The sequence below is a fragment of the Pleurodeles waltl genome, chromosome 10 (genome assembly GCF_031143425.1).
Source record: "Pleurodeles waltl isolate 20211129_DDA chromosome 10, aPleWal1.hap1.20221129, whole genome shotgun sequence".
NCBI classification, from domain to species: Eukaryota; Metazoa; Chordata; class Amphibia; order Caudata; family Salamandridae; genus Pleurodeles; species Pleurodeles waltl.
Genome location: NC_090449.1, coordinates 599,793,913 through 599,820,744, shown reverse-complemented (window position 1 = coordinate 599,820,744; position 26,832 = coordinate 599,793,913). Strand labels below are relative to the sequence as shown.

Genomic DNA, 26,832 nt, shown 5'->3' with positions numbered 1-26,832 from the left:
GCTCTTGTATAGGCGACTTATTGGCTTTACCAGTGCTTTTTGTTTGCATGCCAAGTCTCTTTTATCAACAAACGTAATCATATTGCCTCACTCTCTTTGCAGTTTATTATATTTCGCTAAAGATAAAGAAATCCCTGCCTCCCTGGGGCGCTGAGGTTTTTTACTCCATGACTGAATACGCCACTGAGTCCAGTATCCTTTATGCATTCTGGTACTTATAGTCCGTGATTTTTGTTCCATTGTAAATCCGGGACTACAGGAAAGGCATGGGTTGAATTAATTACGCAGGGAATAGGAAACTTTAACGCTCTCCCTCACCATCTGAACTGACCTGGCCTCTATAGGTTCTCTTCTCTCGCTCGATATTAAGACATCTCTCGACCACTTCCTCCATCCCATCCCACCCACCACGCATCCTCGCACCCCCTCGTTCCTGTCATCTCCCACTCCACTACACTGCGATGCTAGACAAAGCAATGCACTGACATCAAAGACATTGCTTAGTGAATACGCACACCACATGAAACACAGCAATTCGATTTTAATAAAATGCCTTTCCTACAGTTATGCTCTATGTGACTTGACCGTTTAGTGATTTTGTAGCCTTATGATTGCGAGAGTCTAAAGTTATATAACTCTTAAGTTTCCTAGATTCATGCGCGAGTTAGGTGGTCCAGTCCACGTTTTTGGTTTTGCGTTCTAGGGACGGTGGAGCTGTGTGTCAAATTACAAAATCTGGACTAGAGGTCCTGGAAACTTTATCTATCTCAAGGTTTAGGTGCCACCATGTTAAACGTCATTTAAGTTTAATGTATTCGGATTCGAGCTTCCCTTTCCCACCTGCACCAGTGGCATACTTAAGGGGGCTGCCAATTCCCTGTGGGGGCCCCTCCCCACTAGACCCGGAGATGGGCATGCCCCCCGTGCACAAATGTACTGTGCTAAATGAGTCCCCTGTGGCTCGGGGTCCCCTCAGCACCGCGGGGGCTGCGGTGGCCTTTGTTACAACTGCTTTGCACCTCCTAGCTTCCAAACTCCTTTCTTTTACCTACCTTGCTCCTACCTCCTCTTCTTCCTCCTTCCCGCCCCTCTTTGCTTCCTGCCTGCCCCTGCAATATTGCACCGCCCACCTCCCTCACGCGGGCGCCTCCTTTCCAACTACACAGCTTTAGCTCCTACCTCGCGCTTCCCGCTGGAGTCCGCTTTACTCCGCCTCCTCTCCCTGCCCCCTTCCCTCAGCACTTCCCACTTTTCTCCATAGCCCCGCCCTCCTTTTTCCATTCCCTCCTCCTTGGCTCTGGGACAGGGACCGACACATAAACAGTCACACTCGACACCAGTGAGTGGCAGCGGCCCTGGGCCCCTCGGAACACCTCACCCCGGCAGGATGCAGTGCGTCAGGAGGCAGCCCAAGCCCAGCAAGTCTGAGGAGCGGATCCTGCAGGAGGAGAGCAGGAAGGTGGCAGCGCAGAACGGAAAGATCTTGGGTAAGAAAGAGGCAAGCCGCGCCCACACCCGCGGACAGGTTCCGTGCACACCGCGCCGTTCAGGCAGCCTGAGGGTGCGGTGGCTCTAGCACGTATCCCTCGACTTTGAGGTGGCAACTCCTGTTGACGCAACTCGAGTCTGCGCAGGTTTACAAGCTCGTTTTCATTTGCACTCTTAGATTTAAAGCAGGAAAAGTTACAATTCAAATAGGGTTGTTCGCCTGCCAAGTGACCGCAGGTCATCACGAGCCAAGCTTTCAGCCAAATCTGGATTTTATTTTCATCCAGCAGCACTTGGCATGCAGCGATTTGTGGAACTGTTTTTTCCACTTTGTTTGTGCTTCAGTATCCGAGTGTCATTGGCCAAAGACTCGAGACTGTGGGTGTCACGCAGGGGGTGACTTAACGCCTATGAAGAACTGACGAGCTGGCACCTGACGTCATACAACTTCAGCTCTCTACATAAAGCACCCTAAATTAGTGGTTGTGGTGGAACGTGCTGAAAATAGTTTTCACCAAATAGCTTCAAAACCAAGGCACGCTTACATCCCAGTCAATACAAAAAAGTGGCTGATCATCAGGTTTAGCCTCGAGGCTTTTTTTGGTCCCCAAATGTAATTTGTGTCGCTTTCGCTCAGTTGTGGCCTTTTAAGCAAGAGCTTGTGCCATTCTGAAACCGGCAGTGTCCCTGGAATTTTGCATCATTGAAAAGTATGTAGCACGGAAATACAAACAGTGCGGCATATTATGCGATGAAAGGCAAATTGTTATGAGTATTGTCTTGCTAATTCAGCTTGCTAACAGAAGGGTTTCAATGTTGTGAAATATATAGGTTCCTTAAGAAGAGACTTTCTGCAGAATCTTTTCAAAGTGTTGTAACTAATAATGGTGTCCAGCAACGAAGCCTAGGGACACCATTTCGTTAGCATTGTCATTCCACGTCCCAGGGTAAAGTAGTGTGTGTAAAAAATGTGCCAAACTGCACAGAAGAAAGCAGTCCTTTACATAATGTGTACTTCGTGTTCTCTCGTCGTCCCAGTTATGTCCTAAAGCTTGTTTTAACTTTTCTTTTTTAACCTGCGTTCCCACAATGGGACCCTTTTAAGCAATCTTAAGTTGACCCGTTTTTCCGTTTTGTGTTGCCAAAGTTGCCCTATGTGGGATGGGTATGCCCAGACGTGGGTCCCTTGCTCACTGTGCCACTGGATTCAAGCTAGCCAGGCTGATGAAGGGTGATACCCTGAAACCGGTCCAAGGATACTTGTTTCCGGTCCAAGGAGGACCTGGCATGGCAGATCGGGCTTGACTGTTACCATGAGGAATAGGGTCAAGACTGATTTGCATATGGTTGGGTTCAAACTGGGGTGGCATGGTGAGCAAAATAACGAAGGATTAAACCTAGATCTGTGACTGGGGGTGAGCGTTTGCATTGTCCGGCACTCCGCCCATCATCCTTTTGTGTTGCCAATATTGAAGCCTTGAACAAAGCCTTTTGCAAGCAGCTGACCTTAGTATTTTTATAGTCACTGTTCAATAGCCTCCAAAATTGTGTTGTAAACATGGGAGCGAGCCCTTGTTCAATGCATTACCGCCTATTGTATTGTAATTGGATTTGTATACCGCTTACTATCCCTGACGAAACGTTGAAGAGTAATGCGCTACTCCTGAACCCAAGATTAGTGGTCAGTCCAGTGGTTATTGAATATTGTTGATTATTGGGATCAGTTTTACGCTTCCAGGTATTTACTTCAGTTTCTTTGTGGTGGATTAGATTACTAAGAATTAGGTATGATTATGTGAGCATTTCTGAGTTTTATCTCCCAAGTTCTTGATTGCATGAGAGGTAAAGTTGACGGTATTGGTTAGCTCTATGCTGTCGTTGTCCATTTATCTGTTTATTCTTTGTCTTTTGAGCTTCGTAGGCTCAGGGGCCTTTGTGCTGTGTGGGCTTTTCTGAAAAGACTTTCATGAAATACTATATTACTTTGGATCAGGCCCAGTGCCGGTGACATGCTTTTTTCTGCAGCAGTAGCACACCATAGAGACTCCTGCAAGGCAGTTGTGTGCAACACCATTGTGGCTGCATCTAATTTCTTTATCATTACATTTGTGTTGTCACCAATTTGCAATTGTATCAACAAACATATAATTTAATGTTTTTCTTGACTCTCGTCATTTGCACAGCACGCATTTATTGACAGGAATGAATTACTATTTGGGGTTTTAAGTGATGTGTAGTAAATGGGACTGTAGTTTAAATTGTACAAATGTATTATTTATCACACTGTACGAACACCACACACATGCACCTCTTGCCTCACGCGAGTCTCTTCAGAGCACACACACACAATCACTCTCCAATCCAACTACCCACAAGCATCCTCTGTCCACGCATATAGAGTGCCCTCCACAGAGACAATATGGCCAAAACAGAAGAGAGAGGACCTTAGCAGAGTGCTCTGCTGTTCTCCCCTTCTGAGGAATGCAGTAGAATAGCACACATTACATGTGTAAAAGATTGGAGCTTTACTTTTCCCATACAACCACATTCATGACAGGCCTCGAAAAATCATAAAAATGTTACTAGATCTGCAGGTGTATGTGTGTTTTTGTGTGTGTATGAGAGGCTCTCCAGAGTTCTGGCAGAAGCTCAGCTGAGCCCCCAGGTTCTTGCCTCCTTTTCTAATTGGCTGAGAAAAGGAAGCCTTAACATAGATGGGATGACTGGCATGCATGGCAGTCATTGGTTTACGTACCTGCTGTGCCCTTGACTCTTCCCTAGTATGCCGCTACCAATTCACTTTCTGCCTGGGTGCTGGTGACCGTGTGTTCACTAGGCCCTGAGGGAATAAAAAAGATATATATTGATGCACCTCTCCGTTCTTTCTGCATAGAAGAATCTAGTAGAATACCATGTGGATGCATGTATGAGTGGGTTTGACTGTGTGTGCGTGAATTAATGTGTGTTTGTGTTCATGTACACGTCAGTCTGTCTATGTGTTTGTTAGTGTGTATACATATATGTTTGCCTCTAATACATTTCCTGTGGAATAAAGATGGTGCTAGCTTATTGAGGCTTTCTGTAGCTTTATGATGGTCACCACAGGCACAATGATGTCCCTGGCATAGAATGGGCTTCCTTAGCCTTATGACGGCAATCACTAGCATATTGGTGGCCAAGCCATATTCTTAGCATTCTTGCTCTATTGTTGATTACTATGGCATTGTGGTGCCCACTCATATAAAAGTTGCCCTACAATACTGTACGCATTCTTGGCAATAAAGTGGCCATTAGTAGCACTGGGAGGGCCCACGTAGGCATAGAAATAGTTATTCCTGGCAATATGGTTGCCTGCATTGGCTTTCTGGTGGCCAGTCCAGGCATATGGTGGACACCCTTGATATATTTTCAGCTTTCTTGGCATAATTATGGCTATTCTCATAAAAGCTGTATTTATCCGAGGTATAGCGGTTGCCGTTTCTGCCCTATAGTGGTTTTGGCAAACTCTGCAGCCTTTCATTGTAATGATAATTACTAGCTTACTCATGATCACCTCAGACATAGTAGTGGCCATTGTTAGTAAGATTGTCACCATCACTGATGTAATGGTGGCTCTACCTTTTGTGGATACTCATGGCTCATCTGCATTTTTAGGTCAGGGCTACCAGATAGCTCAAGCTGTCTTGTTGCGAAATGTATATTGGGGGCTTAACCAAGAACAAACAGGGGCTTTCAGCCCATCCATTGCTTACCATTGTTTAGCTTTACTGTCACTCATTTTCCTGCTTCTGATTTGTCTCCCAGCTTGTCAGTCTTGTTTGACACTCCCAAGGAGCGTAGGGCCAGATGTAAGAAGTGTTTTGCATGGTGCAAACTGTGAAAATCGCAGTTTGCGCCATGCAAAACGTGCATCGTGATGTGCAATCCCATTTTGCGAGTCGGTTCCAACTCGCAAAATGGGAATGCGACTCGCAAATAGGAAGGGGTGTTCCCTTCCTATTTGCAACTCGCACCGCGATGCAGAATTGCTTTGTGACCGCGAAAGCGGTCGCAAAGTAATTTGCAGTTAGCACCCACGTGAAGTGGGTGCTAACTCATTCGCAAAAGGGAAGGGGTCCCAATGGGACCCTTCCCCCTTTGTGAATGATGCAAAAAAAAACATTTTTCAGAGCAGGCAGCGGTCCAATGGACCACTGCTTACTCTGAAAAAACGAAACCAAATAGTTTCATTTTTTATTTTGTATTGCAAATCGTTTTCCTTTAAGGAAAACGGGCTGCAATACAAAAAAAAATACTGCTTTATTGAAAAAGCAGTCACCGACATGGAGGTCTGCTGTCTCCAGCAGGCCACCATCCCTGTGAGTGCAGGGAATCGCAAGGGGGTCACAAATTGCGACCCACCTCATTAAAATGAAGAGGTGGGTCTTTGCGACCCCCTTATAATTCGCAGAAGGTGTCTGAGACACCATTCTGCATATGATTTTGCGAATCGGAAATTGCGTGTCGCACCGACTCGCAATTTCCGATTCGCAAAATAATTTCTTGCTACATCTGGCCCCTGGTCTCTTTACATCTTCAACATATAGATGACCCCCCTAATAATCATCACCAGAGTCCACAATATAGAGGTCCTGTCCTACGCAGATGATAGTAAACTCATCTCATCCCTGTCAGACGAAACAACAGGTGCAAGGGACATATTAACAGCTTGCATGACCGTTATCGCCAGATGGATGAAAGACAACTGCCTGAAACTCAGCTTAGACAAAACAGAAGTGTCCATCTTTGGAAAAGGGACCTCAATCTGGGACTCTACCTGGTGCCCGCCAAACCTTGGGGATACACTCACACCCACCACAAAATCAAAAACCTAGGGATCATCATTGACGGCAAAGTAGACATGGCTCAGATCAACGTAGTGACAATGTCACCATTCCACCTCCTAAAAAGGATTTTCATGTGTCTCCCACCTGACAACAAGCAGATGGTCACACAAGCAGTCATCGGCAGCAGACTCAGCAACATTCTCTATGCCAGGGTAACCAAATACCTAATCAGCAGACTTCAAGCCATCCAGAACACAGTAGCCCACCTCATACAAAACCTCCCTCACTGAGAACATATCATGCCTCCCCTCAAGACACTATGGTGGTCATTCTGACCCTGGCGGTCTTTGACCGCCAGGGCGGAGGACCGCGGGAGCACCGCCGACAGGCCGGCGGTGCTCCAATGGGGATTCCGACCGCGGCGGTAAAGCCACGGTCGGACCGGCACCACTGGCGGGGTCCCGCCAGTGTACCGCGGCCCCATTGAATCCTCCGCGGCGGCGCAGCTTGCTGCACCGCCGCGGGGATTCCGACCCCCCCTACCGCCATCCAGATCCCGGCGGTCGGACTGCCGAGATCCGGATGGCGGTAGGGGGGGGTAGCGGGGCCCCTGGGGGCCCCTGCAGTGCCCATGCCACTGGCATGGGCATTGCAGGGGCCCCCGTAAGAGGGCCCCTACATGTATTTCACTGTCTGCTGCGCAGACAGTGAAATACGCGACGGGTGCAACTGCACCCGTCGCACAGCTTCCACTCCGCCGGCTCGATTCCGAGCCGGCTTCATCGTGGAAGCCTCTTTCCCGCTGGGCTGGCTGGCGGTCTGAAGGCGACCGCCCGCCAGCCCAGCGGGAAAGTCAGAATTACCGCCGCGGTCTTTCGACCGCGGAACGGTAACCTGACGGCGGGACTTTGGCGGGCGGCCTCCGCCGCCCGCCAAGGTCAGAATGAGGGCCTATATTGGTTACTCATCCACAAGAAAATCACGTTCAAGCTTTTCGCCCTCACTTTGAAGGCTTTCAAGAAGTCTGGACTGTGATACTTCAACAGTAAAATCCATTTCCGCCACACCAAAAAAAACATCTCAGGTCAGCAGAATTAGTCTTACACAGGTCCTAAGAACCCACAACCAGAATTGGGGGCTGGTCCTTCTCCTTCATCGCACCCAAAACATGGAACTACCTCCTTTTCCATATAAGAATCTTTTCCTCCCTCTTGGATTTCCACAAAAAAACTGAAGATTTGGCTCTTTGACTAGATTTACAGACTCCAGCGCCAGACCGGCTCAGCATCAGGATACCCTCAGGGGTGACGAAGTGCTCTACAAATGCGATAGCATAGTTTAATTAAAATGAGAAACTTAATTTTGATAAAAAAAAGTTGTGCTTTCAGAAACTGATAAGCATGATAATTGATTCTGAGGCCAGGATATACATTTTCGTTGTTGATTCTTTGTGGTGTGGGACACTTGTGATAGTTAATATTTGTCAATTTACTTGGAGGCATTTGATCTTCTATATTAGTAACACCTTTTAATATTATTACTGGTGCTTGGGCATGAGCTCTAAGCTTGGTGTAACATGACTGCTGCATGAGCCTGTAAGGCTTTTGTCACCTGAGATGTAGCTCTGCAGCATGAGCCCGTACCATCTCTACATCTGTTTTTTGCAGCCTAACATTGTGAGAGCCATGTACATTTTTCATTTCCAACCCTGCCTCATCCATATATACTTAGAAAAGACAGGACGGAAACATGAAAGAAAGGAGCTGTACCTGTGAAGGTAAATGGCATATAAATTAGGAAAAACATTGACAAAGCCAGTAGTTCTAGCTTCATTTTGAATAAAACATTAACGAAAAGCCTTGTGCGATGAAGAACTCGAAGCAAGAACGTTATTGCTTTCTGCATGTAATGCATCTATGAGATAATGTTATACTTTTGAGATGTAAAGTACCCCCTCATGCGCTGCAGTGCAAGCCCTCCATATGAGGTGGAATGATAAATTAACTAGCCCACAGCATAAGGAGGAAGAGAACGTTAAATCCTACTCAATGTGTATTGTAAAGAACTGGTAACAAATAGGTCAAGCTTGTATAATTGTTTGTAATATACATACATGTGGGTCGTAAATTATTCTTGTTGAAATCGGTCTAAAAACCGGACCAGATTAACACTGTTTTTTAAAGGGCATTTTGCAGGTTGAACACGTTTTATACGAAAAATGCCATAAAATGCACAATGTTGCACCCTGTTTGCTAAGTATTAATGGGAAAAGAACCCCCTGCCCTCTTCCTCAACTTTACTGGAGAATCATGGGCAGGTATTCTTCACCTGATCACTTATTCAGGGCAGGTTTTTATGTGTCACCACTTTCAAAGTTCAGCTGTTGCCATCTTTGTAAGCTTCAGACTGGCATCTCTGGCATACTGTGGCTAGCACTGGCTTATGGTATGCTATACCTGCATGTGATTTGATTTATTGTTATTTTAGGCTGTATTATCTCAGCGTACTATTTTACATGATAAGCATACTTTAAAAAAAGCTTCTATTTGGGTAAAAAAATAGTTATGTAAATTTAGTTTATTTAGTAAAAATAAGCATGTCAGAGAAAATTGTCAATATTTTCAGGAAAGTGACAAGCTGGTGTTTGACAGAAATTAGTTTATTCCACGAAAGCGAAAAAGGTAGTATATGCCGTTTAATAATGTGATAAACTGATGATAGGGAATAATACTGTTGCATTGTATAATATGTTTAAAATTGACTCTTGAGTGATAGTTTATGCTGTGTAGGTTAAACATAGTGATAATGTGATTTTCTTGCTCGTTGAGGGCGCTTTCCACCATGGCTGTTATTAAATGACTAACAAGGAAGCATTTCATCTAATGCATTGGCCTTGTTTGGATCTCGCCTGCGACATCGCATGCACTGTTGTTTGCAAGAGATATTGTATACAATAATGGGGTTATCACTTCTTGGCTTCTTTGTCACTCCTATTTGCTGCCTTTTACCTGGGCAGTGCATACCAGGTTCACTTTCTCTTCTTTTGACTGGGACATTGACCAAGGACCGATTGCTTCAGCTTGATTGCTGTCCCTTCGCTGATTGTGCTGTGATTAAGGTGCCTTTTCAGTTTTTTTCTTCCCCTGTAGGTCTTGACTCTGTTGCTTCTTCCTCTTCCTCCCCTGGGTCCGCATTGCTTCTTTCCCAGCCCGCTCCACTCATCACTGAACCTACCCCCACCTGCCATAATAAAAAAAGAGCTATGACGCTGGCTGCTTCAAAGCGCTTTTTTAAATTCAGTTGCCTTTTACCTCCCAAACTCCCTCTCTCGTTGTCAGTGCTGCTCATTCTTATAATTGTTGTTGTGTTGCCCACTTACGTCTGCCACAAGGAAGAAAAACAAAAGCACCATGAGTCGGCCTGAGCTGGCTGCATTAAAGAGCTTTTTTAAAACAAATAACTTTTAGCCATACTGCTCAGCAGCCGCGCTTCTCTACAACATGGCTAAAATACATTGGCAAAGCCAATAGCTCTTGCATGGGCGAACCCCGTTGGCTTTGCCAATGCTTGTTTTATGACAATATCATTGCTGTCACATTCTTAGGCACGGCCCCTTGAAATTGGTGCTGTGCAGACACACAAGATGCTGATTTAGGTAGGGTGGGTGGCACCTGGTCCTAGAAAGCTAGAGTACTGTCAGGAACTGCCCCTAAAATGGCGGTGCGATATGATTGATAAGAAAGAAGAGCTGGTGGGCTACTTTTGGGCTGAAGCCACCAGGAGGGATGTCTCTTAACCACTACACACATCATGGTGAGGGGAAAGAAAATGGTGACTTAATAATTAACGTTTAAAAGCTGCACACCTTTGCACTTGCAGGGGAAGCCTATACTAATTTACATTCAGTTCCTAAATAATAACTTCTATATGAATTCATAAGTGACCACATGGGCACGAGGTCAAAACTAAACGGGAAACAAATTGGCACCCAGTCCACTAATGTTAAAGGTGAAAGGAGTTCCAGCAACAACATTTTGCAGCACGCCGATAAAATAGGTTAAACAGAAGTCAAGCAGATGAGCACGTAATCACTCCCGATTACTGTCCTGAAAAAATAAGAGGTAGACCTGTGACATTACATTGAATCTCCAGAGCAGTTGAACTGCCTTTAAAACCCTTTAAAACTGTTTTCTTTGAGCAGAGGAGGTCGGGGAGCTTTGATGTCATGGCATTTTAACCAATGCCACTTTACATTTAGAGCTTTGTATTTTAACTTTCCATTAGAAATATAGGCTTGAAGCAGAATTCATGCGCTCTACTGTTGGTTCAGACAAACAGGAATGGGTGAAGACTGCCATGATGGGATCAGGCAGCGGCTGTAAGCCCTGCTCGCCCAGTCCTCCACCTGAACCATACGCAGGGAATCAGGAATCCTCCAAATTGCAGGTGGTGGGTGTGCGGCCATGTGGCTGCCTCCACATGGGCATGGACTGTGCAACTTTTCTGGAAACATTTCTTATGCCCAGGACAAATGACCTGTTTTCTGCCAAATTATCTGTTTTCTGCGAATCTGTGACTTGCAAACACAGTGAACTCTTTTCAACATCCTCCATGTTTGTCCCGTCGCACTTACGTCCTGATTACATGTGGCCCAGTAAATTCCAGTCTGTGGCAATTCCTATTATTGCACATGTGGATTACGCGTTTTCCGTTTTTATCGCACCCAGGGCGTACTGGAGTGATAGAGGCCGAATCCCTGGATAAATGTCGTCATGCTGAATCTTCAAATATTTATCAGAGGGAAAAAGTGAATAATGGATTGAGCAGATTTTGGTGCCGCATGCACCAAAAGCTGCACGTGATGCCCCATTTTAAGGGCGGAACTCGGATTGGAATCATAATTATCGCTCAGAATGAATTCCACATATTTCTCTCTAGGTTTGTATCATGTGCACACACAAAATCTAACCCCTCATTATTGCCCAACTGTTCGCTCTCCTCTGGCCTACTTTTACTTTCCTTTTGTATTTCATCCTTTCATTTGGTTTATTGCACTGTTTTGTATTAAGTAGGTCATATTGTGCAGCTATATTCTGAAGTTGTGAAAGCCAAGGAGGAAACAACGTTTTACGCGTGTTTCACAGCGGCAGCTTGCAAACGTGGTTTTCTACTGTGAAAATCGCCGTTGTCAGACCACAGTCTCCAGGTATGCCTCTTGGCTATCACGGCTTTCCCAGGATTCTCTGTCCTCTAGCTAAAAAAATGTTCAAGTGGGAACTAATAGTATTTGTTGAATATTATGATGCTGCCAGATCTGTGTTTTTTTTACATAGTGTTTAATACTATTGATATGGATTTAAAGTAGCTTCCCCAGAAACTCAATACGTCTGATTTTGATGCTGGGATTACAATACCAGTGTCCCAGATCGAATGTGAACTCTTTATATGGAGATCACATTTTCTTCATTACAAAGCCAAGCTGACTGCTATAAGTCTCAAACCTTGTGCATTTTGTACTTATTACCACTTTTCACTGTGCTCTTTCGCTGCTTCTGAGAAAATCACATGCAACATGACTCTTGTTTCCACCTAGCATTTTTCTGATGTGTACCTTTCCTTAATACTCAACCCCAGTTTCCGAGTTTATAGGACTTTTCTCTCTAACCATTTCATTCCAGTGGCTGTCACTGACTCGGATCTGCACAAAAAATATAACCTTTTCCTCAGGGAGCTCACATCATCTCAAGTGATAGTTCACCCCTGCAGAGTGTTTTCATTCGTTTACTTGCAGTCACATTTTATAAACGAAAAATAAGACCATAAATTCCTGAATGCCAAAAAAAACATTGGCAAAGACAGTAGGCCTGGGTGTGTAGTGCTAATTCAACCAGCCTTAGCACATTATAGTAGGACAGTCAGGAGAAAGCCAGCAGGAACACACAAATATGGCCATACTTGTGAAGTAGTGCAAGTGGAGGTGGAAGGATGCCGCCATTAGTATTACATGATAGATGACTATTGCATTGGGCGGAACTAAAGCGCAATTGTCTAAGCCTTAAGCAAATGTCTGCAAGAGGCTGGTGGAAGAAAGCCAGTGGTTGAAAGAGGTGGAGCCAAAGCCAGTTCTGTGTACGTTGCAAGCAATTGTCTGCTTGGCAGCTGCACCTTAAAACTGTTGACCAGAAAAGGACTTGGTGAACTACCTTGCAGTTGACATGGGTCAGCTTGAGATCTGTATCTCACATCTCTCTGAAAATATAAATACTACAAAAACTTTTGGAAAATGGCTGTTGGTTGGAAATAGGAGTGCCAGAAAATAAAAGGAATTTTTTTTGTGCGTGGATTTTTTTTTTTTTTTAGAATTAACAATTTTGCTAAATTAGCTAAATATGCCTCTCTAGCATATTTCAGAGATCTGAGGTTTTTCCATGAGGTTTTTCCATGCCACGCTTGTGTAGATCATTGAATCCTAAATTTTCGATATGTTTTTTTATTTTTTCACATGTTTATGAGGATATATGGTAAACTACAAGTGCCATCGTGCAAAAAATAAACCCATGGATGAACAAGCTATTCATCAGTTACATTAACCAGTTTTAGAGCACCACTATTTTAAAAGTCTGAAATTGCTTGCCTTAGTGAAACTGCCAACTCCATAAGAAGAAAAAAAAACATTTCATTCATCTGCTCGGTTCACAAAGCTGAACTTCAGCACACAGGTCGCTCGTGATATGACTGTCAATTTAAATTACTGTGCGTATTTACAAAATATCAATTTACACTTGTGAAGGGTTTCTCTGACACACACCTGTATGTGTGAAATCATGCGTGAGCAAATCCTCTCTTGGGGGCAACGAGGGGGCATGCCATGGCAGCTGTGTCATCATACTTTGTAAACATGCACACGTTTTTGAGCTTGTGGTAGTTTGCTAACCTTTGCAGTGATGCAGGGCCAGATGTACTAAGGTTTTTTCTGTGCGCAAATGGCCTGTTTCTGAACAGAAGAAAGCATTTGGGGATGTACAAATGCTACTTTGTGGTTCAGTAATCTATTACTGATTCGCAAAATAGGTTTGCTAGTCAGTATTAGGAAGGGGCGTGTCAAGGATGTTCCTTCATAATAGCAAGCCGCAGGGGGATTCAGGAATGATTTGCGACCGGGAATGTGGTTGCAAAACATTTACAGTTACCACCAACCTAAAGTTGGTGGTAACCCATTCGCAAATCTGAAGGGGTCCCCAAAGGACCCTTTCCCCTTTGCGAATGGGGGTGCAAATATTTTGTAATAATAGGCAGTTGTATCACACAGAACACTGCCTACTCTTAAAAAAAAAAAAAATGAAATGAAAGCTTTTCAGTTTTCTTATTGTACTCCATCCCATTTTCCTATGAGGAAAACGGATTGCATTACAAAACAAGCCTTCGCAATGCAATGGGTCTCGCATATTTTGAACAAGTTAATCGTCCTCTTTTGACAGCAGCACCCACGATCAAAAACAAAAGAAGACATGAGAAGAAACTGAGACAATACGACTTTGCAAAATAACAGAAAGTTATATTTAAAAAATAAAACTTGGCAATTTTGTGCCTGCTGGTCACTTTTTTGCCAGTCACAAGCCTTCTGTTTGTGCGGTACTAGAAGTTAAAAAGAACAAATAGTACCTCGATCACGTCGAGTTGCATCAATTAGTGCTTAATATCTGCTCCAAACAGAGAAAAGGAAATTATTCCAGGCGTGCCTTGATGAATTACGAAGCTATAAAGAAGAGTGCCACGCAAACCAACAAATGGTGAAAGTCAGACTCCAAGCCCTGTACTGAACACAACAGAGTCTCGAAGCAAGACACGTGCGCTAGCACATGCACTCACATCCTTGACCCTAAAAAAAGCGTCATTTAAAAAGTAATCACAGACATGGTGGTCTGCTGACCCCCAGTTGGCCACCATTCCTGTGATTGTAGTCATTCACAGTGGGTCACAAATTGCAACCTCCCTCATGAATATCGATGAGGCAGGTCCATTTGCTACCCACTGCGAATCGCTAACAGTGTTGAACACACTGTTGCACATCCATTTTGCGATTTCCTAATAGCAAATCGCTAAAATACGAAATTGCAAACCCATGATTTAGTACATCTGGCCCATGGTTAGAAATTTGCTCTGTCAAGGACAGGAACAATTCTCTCTACATTGTAGGAATGAGGAGAGGACACCCCAGAATAGCTGGGGGCGTAGGGGATGGACATTATCTGTAGGGAAACAATCTCCCTGTGGAAAAAAACAGAAAAGAAAAAAGAAGCGTAATTGCACTTTTCCCAGGCATACCTTGCACTTTTGTGCACCACGTATTTTTTTGCATGCTTATGTGCTTTTACATGTAAGTGCATTTAGAAAGTTGTGACTTTAGGAGCTTCACGGAAGCGTTCCTGACATTTTTTACGATCTCACAAAAAATAATAATTTTGCTCCATATATTGGAGGAAATCTACGCGAGTGAATGTTTTTTTGTGTGCTTCTCTTGAGGAGGCAAAACACATCTGGTTGAAATTGGTGAACACGGCGTCCCTGAAAGTGTCTCCGAAGCTCACGCATAGCTCTCGTTAATTGAAAAATATGAGTATTTGTGCCCGGTGGGAGAGAACAGGTAGCATTGTCTCTCACACAGTGTGCTTTGTCAGTCTTTAAATTGTTTGTACGCATCTCTGATGCTCTGTCTTTGCTTGCGAAGGTCTATCAGGAACAAAAAATTTTCCTGGACAGGCGCGAGTAGCTCTTCGGGTTTGTTTTTGTTTTAAACACATTGTATTTTTAAATTAATAATTTCTACCTGAAACACTCTACATAGTAAAATAGTGTAATATCAGGCCATTGACAATGAGACGGTTACAGAGAGACAGGTAAAGGTGATTGTTGACAAATAGCAGAGGTCTTTGACAGTATTGTAAACATATGATATACAAACCTGCACCTAACTTCCTTATTACATTCTTGTCGTGACCTATCCAGTCAAATGTAATAAGACCATATCTCTACTGTGCTTTTAACATTTCTCACAATTGAGGTGATGTCAAAATGACTGCTGCCAGCCTCAGTGTGAAAAGCATCTCCCTGACTTGACACTCAAACAATAAATACCTATTTAGAGCCGTTTCAATGTACTGGTGTTTATTGTTCTTATATTCCTTTATTTCACTGCAGGAGACAGCAGGATTGTTTCTGCATATAACTATACGTTTTAAGCCACAAAGCTGGATTTTAAAACTGACTTGCATTACACTTCATAAAAATGCCTGCATTTAATTACACTCTGCATGTTGGAGTGCCTACCTCCAAATTATAGGTTCCTGTTATCTTACATGGTTGCAAGCGAATATCTCTTGTACAAGAGGAGGCAAGAGACCGATGGCCTGACCTTTTTTTCATATAGTTTTTATTACTTTCTTCATATAGTTTTTATTACATTTCAACACCACGCACGGGGTACCATCACAATGTCATGTCAAACACATATACTATAAACATTGTGCAGAGAATTCCCCCAACTCCCTCCACCTCCCACGATGGCCTGATTTTTTGGGGCAGCTGGGGTTTTCTGCCCATCATGGCGGCAATTGTACATTATCTGGGCACCAGTTTAAACACCACCATGACTTAAAGATGACACCGATTTTCCAGTAAAGTAGCTCAGTCTACCAACAGAGGAGTCACATTGATGGAGAAATATTTTTGATCTAAAGTCCACCAATATCAGGCAGATCTGTCAGGACCAGCAGTCAAGAGTTGGCACTGGGAGTGTTCCCCAAAACCCACATTGATGTCACATTACCATTAAGTTCCTTAGTTGCCACTGAAAGTCTGACACCACTTGCTTCAAGGAATCTGATGGAGTGGACTCCGTCAGACCTGGAGGCCAACCAGCCGATATAGATTGGGCATCTTTTCCTCGATCATGTTTTCTGAAGTTTGCTTCCGACCTTGGCAAAACTGAAGATAGAGCTAAAAGTCTCAGGTGGTGGTATGTCTGCCACACACGGTGCACTAAATAGAGTGATTATCTTGTCAGTGTTGAGGATTGGTGTCGGCCAGCTGCCTTCTACCAGCCTCCTCTGAAAGATCCCTCAAGTACTGAAAGAGGGGATGCTGCTGATGTGACAGTGTAATACATGTGGAAGGAAATACTCCTCATCAAATGTGCAAAGGATACTGCAGGTCACCTCCGATTTCCATGACGTCATACAGGAACTTGACCTTTGACCTTGTTTCTCTACATGTCCATGGAACTCTTCACTGGCTTGCAAAGACTATAGATGCCTGAGGCCAATGTCAGCAACTTAACTGTTACACTCCTTACCAAATAGTGGGGGAAACAAAACCATAAGCATCCAAGTACAAAGAAAAGAAAATGCTTAAATAAGCCGCTCACACCTGACTTAGATTGCAGTTTGAGAACTCTGATATTAGGAAGCATATTTGTCCCTATTCGACTCTCCGTTCTCTGTGAAATAGGGACAATTAGACAAATATCTTTTAAGAATATTAAGACCACATCAGATATTCAGAACTAACCACATCAGGTACCCAATGTCTTACTCAATGGGCGTGAGTCTCCCTCGAAACGTTTCTGACTCCTGTCGAGTACTAATATCAAAGTAGATTCTAGGACTGACATCTTGGAATTCCTTTTTGTTAATAATGCCTTATTTTGATACAAGAATGTATATTTCAAAATTTTGGCCTTCATATACCTTGCTGTGCTAAATTAAAAGTGAAGGCAGAAATGGCATTCAGGGGCGAAAGCCTGGTGTAAGTTAATACTGCCCTACCCCTGATGTGATCTGCATGAAATGAGTTTCCTGCTCTAAGGGTCTGTTTTGTAGGCAACATATCTAGAGGAATGTGTTTTGAGCAAACGTTTTTGAAAATAAAACGCCTAGGTTTAGTTTTTGAACTGGAAGTGCGATGGGCCTGATTCGCAAAAGTAAACTTAGACTTCAGTAAAAGTTTACTATTTTCTGGTGTTCACATGTTATGAGTTTAATTTTTGTAATAGTAATTTTACGACTTCAGAGATTCCTTAGTCAGACATGATAACCTTGCACATAAAAAGATAAGACAGACCTAACTTTTTATATGCATAGCCTCCGCCTCGAGTGAGGGAACTCCGTAGTCGTAAAATGTGCCTTTGTCAGTGGCTGTTTAGCATTGTAACTAATGTACTTTACTATTTGACATTTTCACTCAGCTCGTTCTCTTGTCTTTAAAAAGGTATCAGGATGAATTGGGCAAGCCAGGACCAAGGAAATGCTAAAGCCAATAGACCATTATAGGTGGATTACTAATAGACAGTGTATGGACTCAGCCCAATACCATTTCAAGATGGCCACCTACTGCTATATTTAATTTTTTTAAACGTATTTTTCAGTTCCAAGCATATGTCCACTGCATTTGGCCAGCAGAATATTTTTTTATTTTCTCTACTTTTATTCTTTTAATTTCCTTCAAATATGCTCATTCAGTTTTTTTTTGTGTGGATGGATGAGTGAGTGGGGGGAATGCAAAAATTATTTAGTGGGTGGAAGAATGAATGCATGACTACAAGGTGGCTGACTGAGCACATGAATGATGAGTTATTGGGTGCCTTATGTCACAAGTGACAGAATTGACACTTTCAGTTATAAGTCAGACAGATTGTTTTTATCAATGCTTGTTACCTTCAACTACTGAACTTTTGTACATCTCCTAGGAACATGTATATGGGAACTACATAACTGTGTCCCTTCATCTGACTATTCCTGATGCATAGACTCTGCATGCTCTCTAACCATATCCCTGTTTTGTTTTGGTACCTTATCCCTATTTGCCTTCCGGAAGCAATTAAACATTGGTAGCCACAGCATTTGTACTTGCTTTTTCTCTTTGCACTCACTAGCATATAATTTGGAAAGAAGCATTTGAGTGTTGTTTTTTAAGCTCTCACCTCCACTTTTCCAACATAACTAGGAGGGCGCTAGGTCAATTGATAGGCTCCATATCAGAGCCGATGAATGTGCATAGCCATGCACTTTAGTGCCTGTAGTATGTGGGGCGAGGTATCCCGTGAGGCTGAGAATGTTGTGTTTGGGTGCGCTAATGAGAGTTTGCAGTACCTCTGGTTGGCCAGTGGTGGTAGCAGAGGTATAAAAAGCAAGAGGATTCCTGGAAGCTTATTACGTTAGCCTCCCTCCTCGAGCCCACGTAGGATTTGCCCAGTTTAGCAGAGGGCCTAAGAGTAAGGAGGTGAGTAACTGCAAGTGAAATGTGGGCTCTTTACTCAGAAGTGGGCCATGGTACCCATGCTTTCCCATGCATAAAGGTTCCTTGTCCTTATCCTCCAGGAACACCAGTGTGAATAAATGCCCTGCCAAAACGCAGGGTTAAGTCTGTAGCATGATGCAAGCCAGAAACCACACTAGTGTTAGCCCTGTAGGCAACCCCTCAAGGTGTACTTGCTGGATAGTTGTTTGGTGGTAAGTCTAGGACTACAGAAACTCTTATGCTCAGTTTGATTCATAAAAGGTTACTAAAATATGGCCAACACCATACAGATTTCCAGTATCCTTATCTCTAAGGCCCACACTAACAGTGGCTGACCTCAAGCAAGATGTTACTGTGCGGCTTTGTACAACCATGAGACAGAAGTCTGTAACAGCCGGCTAGGGAGATAAAGCCCATCTAATGACACGCCTGGCTCGGTAAATAAGCCTGCTGCACTGAATGAGACTCAGTGTGACAGCATCTATACCTGCTATGCCACATACAGTAAGGTCTCTGGACTTACGTTTGCTCATGCCCTTATCCTTATGTGGTCTCAACATTGTTTCACATCTGCTATTCGCGATCATGCGCCTGTCTGTCCAGTGTTAGGCTGTCTGCTCATGGAAGGAATACCATAACACAGCGGAGAATCGCACACATCCAGTTATATCATTGTGCACTTCTCTGTTTCAGGCTTACAGGATGACGAGGACCTGAAGTACCTTCTCAAGGGTTCCCATCTGACAAAGGTCAAGTCTCAGTCGTGGAAGAGAGGACGGTTCTATAAGCTTCAGGACGACTGCAAAACCATATGGCATGAATCCAAGAAACCACAGACGTTGCGAAAGCCACAAACCTGTAAGTGACTTGTGTATTATTGGTTTTCATAATTTTTTTAAGGACAATGTTTCCTGTTGATAAAGTCACGAAGCAGTGAAAAGTCCCCAGTCCTAAGATAAAAAAGTTACCCTTATTGGTCTCCGTGAATAAACAAGCAGATCCTCCAGTGGCTGTACATTGTCTTGTAGTTGCATTTATGTAGTGCTTCCTACCCCTGATGCACCGAAGCACATTTGTTGAGGAGTTGCATGCTGCTCCGTGTGCATGCCCAAATGGGATAGTGTGATGTGGCCTATGTGGTTTTGTTGTGATGTCTTGTAGAAGAACCTGAGTTGTGCTCTTATGATGTTCTTGCTGCATCTTGATGTGTAGTGAAGCAGAAGGCGAGTGGAAGGTAGGATTCTCAGCCGTCAAAGTGGCTGGTGTATGGATAGCGAGAACGCATGCGGATGCCTGGTGGCCTACGTGGGCAGTGGTTTCATGTTGGGCATGTATGTCAGAGTCTGCTCATAATGATGTTGCTGTGATCGTGCAGCTGTGTTTAGTCATGGAGTCGAGCAATGGAGAGTAAGTGATAGCCTCTCATGAGGTTGTCTACCATCCTTACGATATGTCAAGGTTTTGTTGGCGTTCGCTGTGTGGGATCCTTTGGATGTTTTGTGAGGGGAAAATTGCTAAGTATGTAAATTGCTAAAATCTTTGTGAAGTTTCAAAAATATAATCTTCAGATAGTGGCGTTAATAAAAAGCTAAAATCACCTGAGAGCTGTTTTGTTTCTATGTACACGTGGGAGGTTGCCAAGCTCTGCCGCACAGGATGAAAGAGTCTGCTGACCTGACCTTAATAATTTCAGCGGTGTATTGTTTCGGCTTAATCTCCTCTCCGGTTGACCCAAGTGAGAGGGCGATTGCGTTACAACCTTCCTTTACAAATTGTCTGCCTATTGTACTGCGAGGGTAACAAAGGATGCTCTGTGTCTAGGAGCATCGTGGAAAGCAATACCTCAAGTCAATATTTGGGGTCCATTTCATAACGATATTTGTGCACCAAGGCAAGCAAACAGCAGCAATTACGAGTTCAAAATAATTTTTAATGCATAAAATGTAAACGTCGACTCTAAAACGGACGCACTCGCATATAAAATTACACCTGTGTTGTGTAATTCTTCAGGTTGTGGGTAAGAGACACCTCCTAAAATTCCCCGCTCAACTGAAAAACCGTTTCAGATTCACTTTTCTGACAGCAGTATATCCGTTTTCAGGGTGAAAAAGGGGAGGGGACACCCTTAAAATTGATAGGGATGTAGGGGAATAGCCTTTTGTGGGTTGGGAGGAATGACTTAACCTTGGAGGAATGAACGTACCTGACCATTTTTCTTTTTTTAAATTTAAACGCATTCTCTCATTTGGAAATATAGCTCTTTTAAAATTCTGAATTCCTAAGTGCTTGTGCATGGAAGTACTCCTAGGAAGTAATGACAGCAAGCGTTTCCCTTGAAATTGCCTCTATCCGCCCCATTCCAACATTAGGCAGCCAGTGGTCGTATTTAATGATCTAACAGATGCTTAAGCGATTAGCAAATTTTCTTGCTCTTAATCTGTGAACACTAAAGTCATACTCCCTTATTTCAGTAAATAAGACATGCACACCTAACTGAGCATACGACCAAAACAACGTATCTATAACAAACGCATCGTCACAAACAAACTCTATGGTTTTCAGTGAAAAAAAAAAGTTTACTACCATACCAGTAGAAGAAGAACCTATGCAATATTGATGCCAGTAACACTCCTTATCAAGGTTCAGTCACAGAGAACAGTCTGCATGTGTGATAGAAACATGAATTGCTAGGGGACATGGCATTGGGGCGTATGGGCAGAAGGAAAGCAGTGTACTATAACTCGTGCCCTAAGGTAACTATAACTCGCGACCCCGCCATTCACAGTTTTCGCATCAATAATTTTATTGCAAATGTTGCAGTGATATTATCAATGATGTCCTGACATAGAAGATGTATGACTGATATAGTATATGGAATAATTAGCAGTGCATGGGGAGAGCACAAGATATAGTTACCTTAGAGCATAAGCTATAGTTTCTTGAGATAAGTATAACTATAACTGCTGAATTTCTATGGGTCTGTATGTGTAAATTCTGAACCTAAATATAACATCCCTGTAACCTTTGTTTTTTAGTGAATTTCTAAGGCTTTTCCAAATCATATTCCCTAACTATAACGTTCCTGTAACCTTTGTTTTTTTTAAAGTGACTTTCTAGTAAGTTTAATTACCATACATCCAACCATCTCTGCACATGGCCTAAGTCTGTGCATGGCTTAGGCTTCCCTGCATGCTCCCTCAAGTCTGCACGGCTGAAGGACCTTACCTGCGGCCAACCCCCGCATGCATGAAACCCCACGCTGCACACAGTCTTTGGCAGTACGTGGCGGGTTTCGTGAGTGAGATGGCTCTTTTTTTTTCATTGGGTTCAGAATGCACGGATCCATTGCAGATTTACACGGGGGCTGCGCTGATCGCCATGGAGGATCCGCAGATCCTCACACCCCAAAAAAGGTTTTGGGTAATTTCATGCCCATAAGAGTTCCCTCTGAGGCTCCTCTTTCAGTTCCCATGGGGTCAGGGTACCTCCACATTGACCCCTTACATCCTGTTTCATTTTTATTGGAACTGTGTTGCGAATAACAAAATGGTGCACGCAACTTTTTTCTCAGGTTGTGACCAGCCAACCAGGAACTTGCTATTGGCGTGTGGATCCACACCCCTGGATAAACATAGATAGTTTTCCTTTAATAATTCCAAAACTACTGAACGGATTTACACCAAATCACAAAAAGAGATCTTTCTGGGTCAACCTGTAACTTTCTGCCAAATGTGGTGTAATTCTGTTCAGTGGTTCGGGCTGTAGTTATGTCTAAAATTCCAATGGGGAATTACATTGAGTAAATGCGTTTTGGGACCTCCCCTGCTGTATTTTGGCATTTTTGCCCCCGCTTGACAAATCACCCAAAAACTTTCCAGACAGCAGCAGAAGTGAGTGGCAAGCTAGTTTTGAAAATTTGGCAAAGATTTGTCTAACAGTGCCAAAGTTACTAGCAAAACAAAAAATGCTTACCCGTTGAAAGTAGGTCCTAACTATAACTATCTAATGGCTACTGCCATTAGGTAATTATACAAAAGGATTATTAGAGTGAGACCTATGAATGAGAGCACTAGTTAATATTTGCTGTCACCACTTGTATCCCCACTGCAGTGTATTGATAAAACATGTGGGATTTTGCAAAAGGTACCCTGCACTGGTGATTGCAGTATTACACTTTCACTAAGTGCTATTGGCTGTTTTCTGTATAATTAGAACATTAGAACGTTGGCAGCTCCATTGAAAACAATGGAGTGCTGCAGGCTTTTACTGGCCGGTAAAAGCCCGCAGCGCCAACATTCCAATGTTCGCTTTGTTCATAGCAACAGCTTTGAACAAAGCCTCACGGAGCCCGAGGGGATTTGAGCAATTTGTTTTTTTTAATAGAACATTCTGCCCTGAGTGGCAGAATGTTCTAATAGCCTTAGAACCCGCCGTAGCGGGCTCTACCGGCTATTAAAGGCCCTTTCCCTTGTTAAATGCCCGAGCCTTCGGCTCGGGCATTTAACGCGGGAGCAAGCCTTTAATAGCCAGTAGAGCCCGCTACGGCGGGTTCTAAGGCTATATTATGATCTCTTTGGAATGTTTGCAATGGAATGCATGAGAGACTTTTTTGCATCTAAAAACTACACTCAGTCATTATATGTTAAATTTATTATGTCATACATGCATCCTACATATAAAATTCTTAAAGATGAATTTTAGTGCATGTGCTTTTTTCTTTCTTTTGTTCTCTCTCGTATATATTCGTGTATATATATATATATATATATATATATATATATACACACACCTGTATTACACAATGGCAATCTGTAATTATAATTAGAACATAGTAACCATGGGAATTTGTTTTATTTTGCTAATAATTTTGATGCCATTTGACAAAAATTCACCAAGCTTTCCAAAACAATAATTCATCCACCACTGCTCTTTCCCTGAAAGTTTTGGGGGGAAGCGTGAAGCGGCGGCCCCCTGTAAGTTTCATAGGGATTTGTTAACAGTGCTACAGCAAAAATGGCTGAACAGAATTATACCAAATTTGGCAGAAAGCTAGATCTTTATCCACAGAGCGTGCTTTTATGATTTGGTGTAATTCTGTTCATTACACACTAAAATTGGCGAAAGCTAGATCTGTATTCAGAAATCATGCTTTTTGTGATTTTGTGTAATTCCATTCAGTAGTTTTTTTAGGGCTTTTTGGCTGGCTGCAGCATGAATGAAATGTTGCGGCTGCCATTTGAGGACTCTGGGACTTGGTCTGCTGTCCTGTAAAAGTATGCAAAAGGGACATAAGGCATGCAATAGACCTAACACCCCAAGCCTTGTGGCCCCAAAATGATTATCTTTTTTAATTTATCTTGCAGTCCTGCTGAACCAGCTGGCAAAATAAAACAAAAGTGCAGGATGTCTCATTTTGTTTTTTTAAAACCCCTGTTTGGCCTAGGGTGTGCTGTGTATGTATGTGTATGTGTAAATATATCATGATAGGGATGCATGCGTGCATAAGGTAGTCACTCAGGCAGTTCAATGCAAGCATTTGAGTACACATGGAAGGATACACACAAATAGTCATTAGAATTAAAAGTGGGGCACAGCCTGTCTTACCAGCACACAATTCACCCAGATGCATTGTGGTAAATGTAGTGCATGATAAAACTAAGTTTAGTTGAAAGTCTTTAGTATGCACAATTGTTGCACAGCCAATGCTGTGTATCTCTTGACACGTGTATCAGTATATTTGCCCTTCTGCAGTAGGGAATCCAAGTGGAATTTAGGGGTGCTAAGGGTGCTGCTCAAGTCTTCTCAGGTTTCTGTAACACCCCCAGAGCTCAAACAGAGCCCAGATCTCGTCAGCAGTAATCCTATCAGCCCCAAAATGAAGGTGTTATTCTCTACTGAAGAACAACAAATATCCTGAAACACGTTTCGAGATACCCAGCACTTGCTGCACCACAGTAACGTAAAAAAGTTTGCAGTCATGACACCGGTGAAGGATGAAAACAACAGACCTGCATCAAAAGTTGCAGAACTGAAGAAGTTACAGTTACTCAGGAAATATGAAACAAATCTCTGAAGCTGATTCTCACCACTCTTTTAACCACAAAGTTCTACAGCTTCTGCAGTCACTGTACGCCAGAACACAATTTCAAGACAATGCTGAGGTGCACCAACTCAAAAAACTTGAACAATAGTTTTATTCTGTGATCGCACCGCTTTGGAGAAAGAGGTTTTGTGCGATAGAAAGGCACCTCAATAAGACATTTAGACGTTCTAGGATTAGTAGAAATTGATAGGTTTCTGGTTAATATATATATGTTTGTAGGATACTCAAAAAATAACCATGTGATTAGGTTGAATATTGCCACTGAGGGGTTCAAGCACTAGGCCGTACACAGAGTGGTTTGTAAATGTTATTAGAAACCTGAGGTGGCAATATAGGACCATACTACTCACAATCTTCCTCATTATATATTTTATAAACCAATAATGAATTTAGTACATTTTAGTTGTGTTTTCATCATTTTAGTATAAAACACTTAAAGCTTAAAGTTTAGTGTTTCTTTTCTGAGGTGGTAGATATGTTTGTTAATGTTTTTATGCACGTCTGTTATTTGTTTTCAGGGAGTAGACAACGTGGTACTGTTTAAAAAGTGTTATGTGCAACATTGTTATTTTTACTATTACAATATTAACCCCTTTGCTGCGAGGGATATTCTCCCTCCTGTGCAAGCCTTTTTTTTTTGGCTATTTGGGGCAGTTCGCGCTTAGCTCCTCATAACATTTTGTCCACATAAGCTACCCACGCCAAATTTGTGTCCTTTTTTTCCAACATCTTAGGGATTGTAGAGGTACCCAGAGGTTGTGGGTTCCCCTGGAGGAGACCAAGATATTAGCCAAAATACAGCTAAAATTGTTTTTTTTAAGAAATGGGAAAAAAGGGCTGCAGAAAAAAAGCTTGTGTTTTTTCCCTGAAAAGGGCATCAACAAATGGTTTGCGGTTCTAAAATCACCATCTTCCCAGCTTTAAGGAACAGACAACCACACAGAAAATCAGAATCAGAAAACCACATTTTTCACCACAATTTTGGCTTTTTACTGGGACATACCCCATTTTTACTATTTTTTGTGCTTTCAGCCTCCTTCCAGTTTGTGACAGAAATGGGCGTGAAACCAACGTGGATCCCGGACAGCCAAAACTTTCTGAAAAGTAGACAACATTCTAAGTTTAGCAGGGGTTCATTTGTGTAGATCCTTCAAGGTTTTCCTACAGAAAGTAACAACTAAAATAAAAAATACTTAAATTGAGGTGAAAAAAAGAGCCATTTCTGTCCACATTTTCTTCTATAACTTTTTACAGCTAAGGCAGATTTTTGAAAGCAATATACCATTACGTCTACTTGACTCTTCTGGTTGCGGGGAAATATAGGGCTTGTAGGTTCATCAAGAACCCTGGGTATCCAGAGCCAATAAAGAAGCTGCACCTTGCAATGGCTTTTCATTGTATACAGGGTATACAGCAATTCATTTGGCGAAATATAAAGATTGAAAAATAGGTATCAAGGAAACTTTGTATTTCCAAAATGTGCACAAGATAAGGTGTTGAGAAGCAGTAGTTATTTGCACATCCCTGAATTCCGGGGTCCCCATATTAGCATGTGAATTACATGACATTTCTCAAATAGACGTCTTTTTTACACACTGTCTTACATTTGGAAGGAGAAAATGTAGAGTAAGACAAGGGGCAATAACACTTGTTCTTCTATTCTGTGTTACCCCAAGTCTCCCTATAACAATGGTACCTCGCTTGCGTGGGTAGGCCTAATGCCCGCAACAGGAAACGCAACATGGACACATCACATTTTTACATTGAAATCTGACTTGTTTTTGGGAAAGTGCTTAGATGTGGATTTTTGCCTCCAGCTCAGCCAGCTTATAGGGAAGCCTACCAAACCTGTGCATTTTTGGAAACTAGACACCTAGGGGAATCCAGGATGGGGTGAATTGTGGGCCTCTCACCAGGTTCTATTACCCAGAATTCTTTGCAAACGTCAGAATTTGGCCAAAAAACACTTTTTCCTCACATTTCGGTGATGGAAAGTTCTGGAATCTAAGGGGAGCCACAAACTTCCTTCTACCCAGCGTTCCTCCAAGTCCCCCAATAAAAATGGTACCTCACTTGTGTGGGTAGGCCTAGTTTCCGCGACAGGAAATGCCCAAAAACACA

General features: G+C 42.9%; 1 protein-coding gene across 2 annotated transcripts in view; it reads left to right on the top strand.

The window, feature by feature from the left end:
• PLCD1 (phospholipase C delta 1) overlaps nucleotides 1–26,832 on the top strand; it is a 325,967-nt gene that overhangs the window by 48,712 nt on the left and 250,423 nt on the right. The window contains exons 1-2 of one of the 2 annotated variants that reach the window (XM_069211056.1): nucleotides 1,135–1,487; nucleotides 19,302–19,466. In XM_069211056.1, coding sequence (XP_069067157.1) covers nucleotides 1,388–1,487; nucleotides 19,302–19,466 — 265 coding nt within the window. In that variant the 5' untranslated portion in view covers nucleotides 1,135–1,387. Of the gene's footprint in view, nucleotides 1–1,134; nucleotides 1,488–19,301; nucleotides 19,467–26,832 lie in introns of those variants that run through there. The other variant, XM_069211057.1, reaches the window with a different exon arrangement.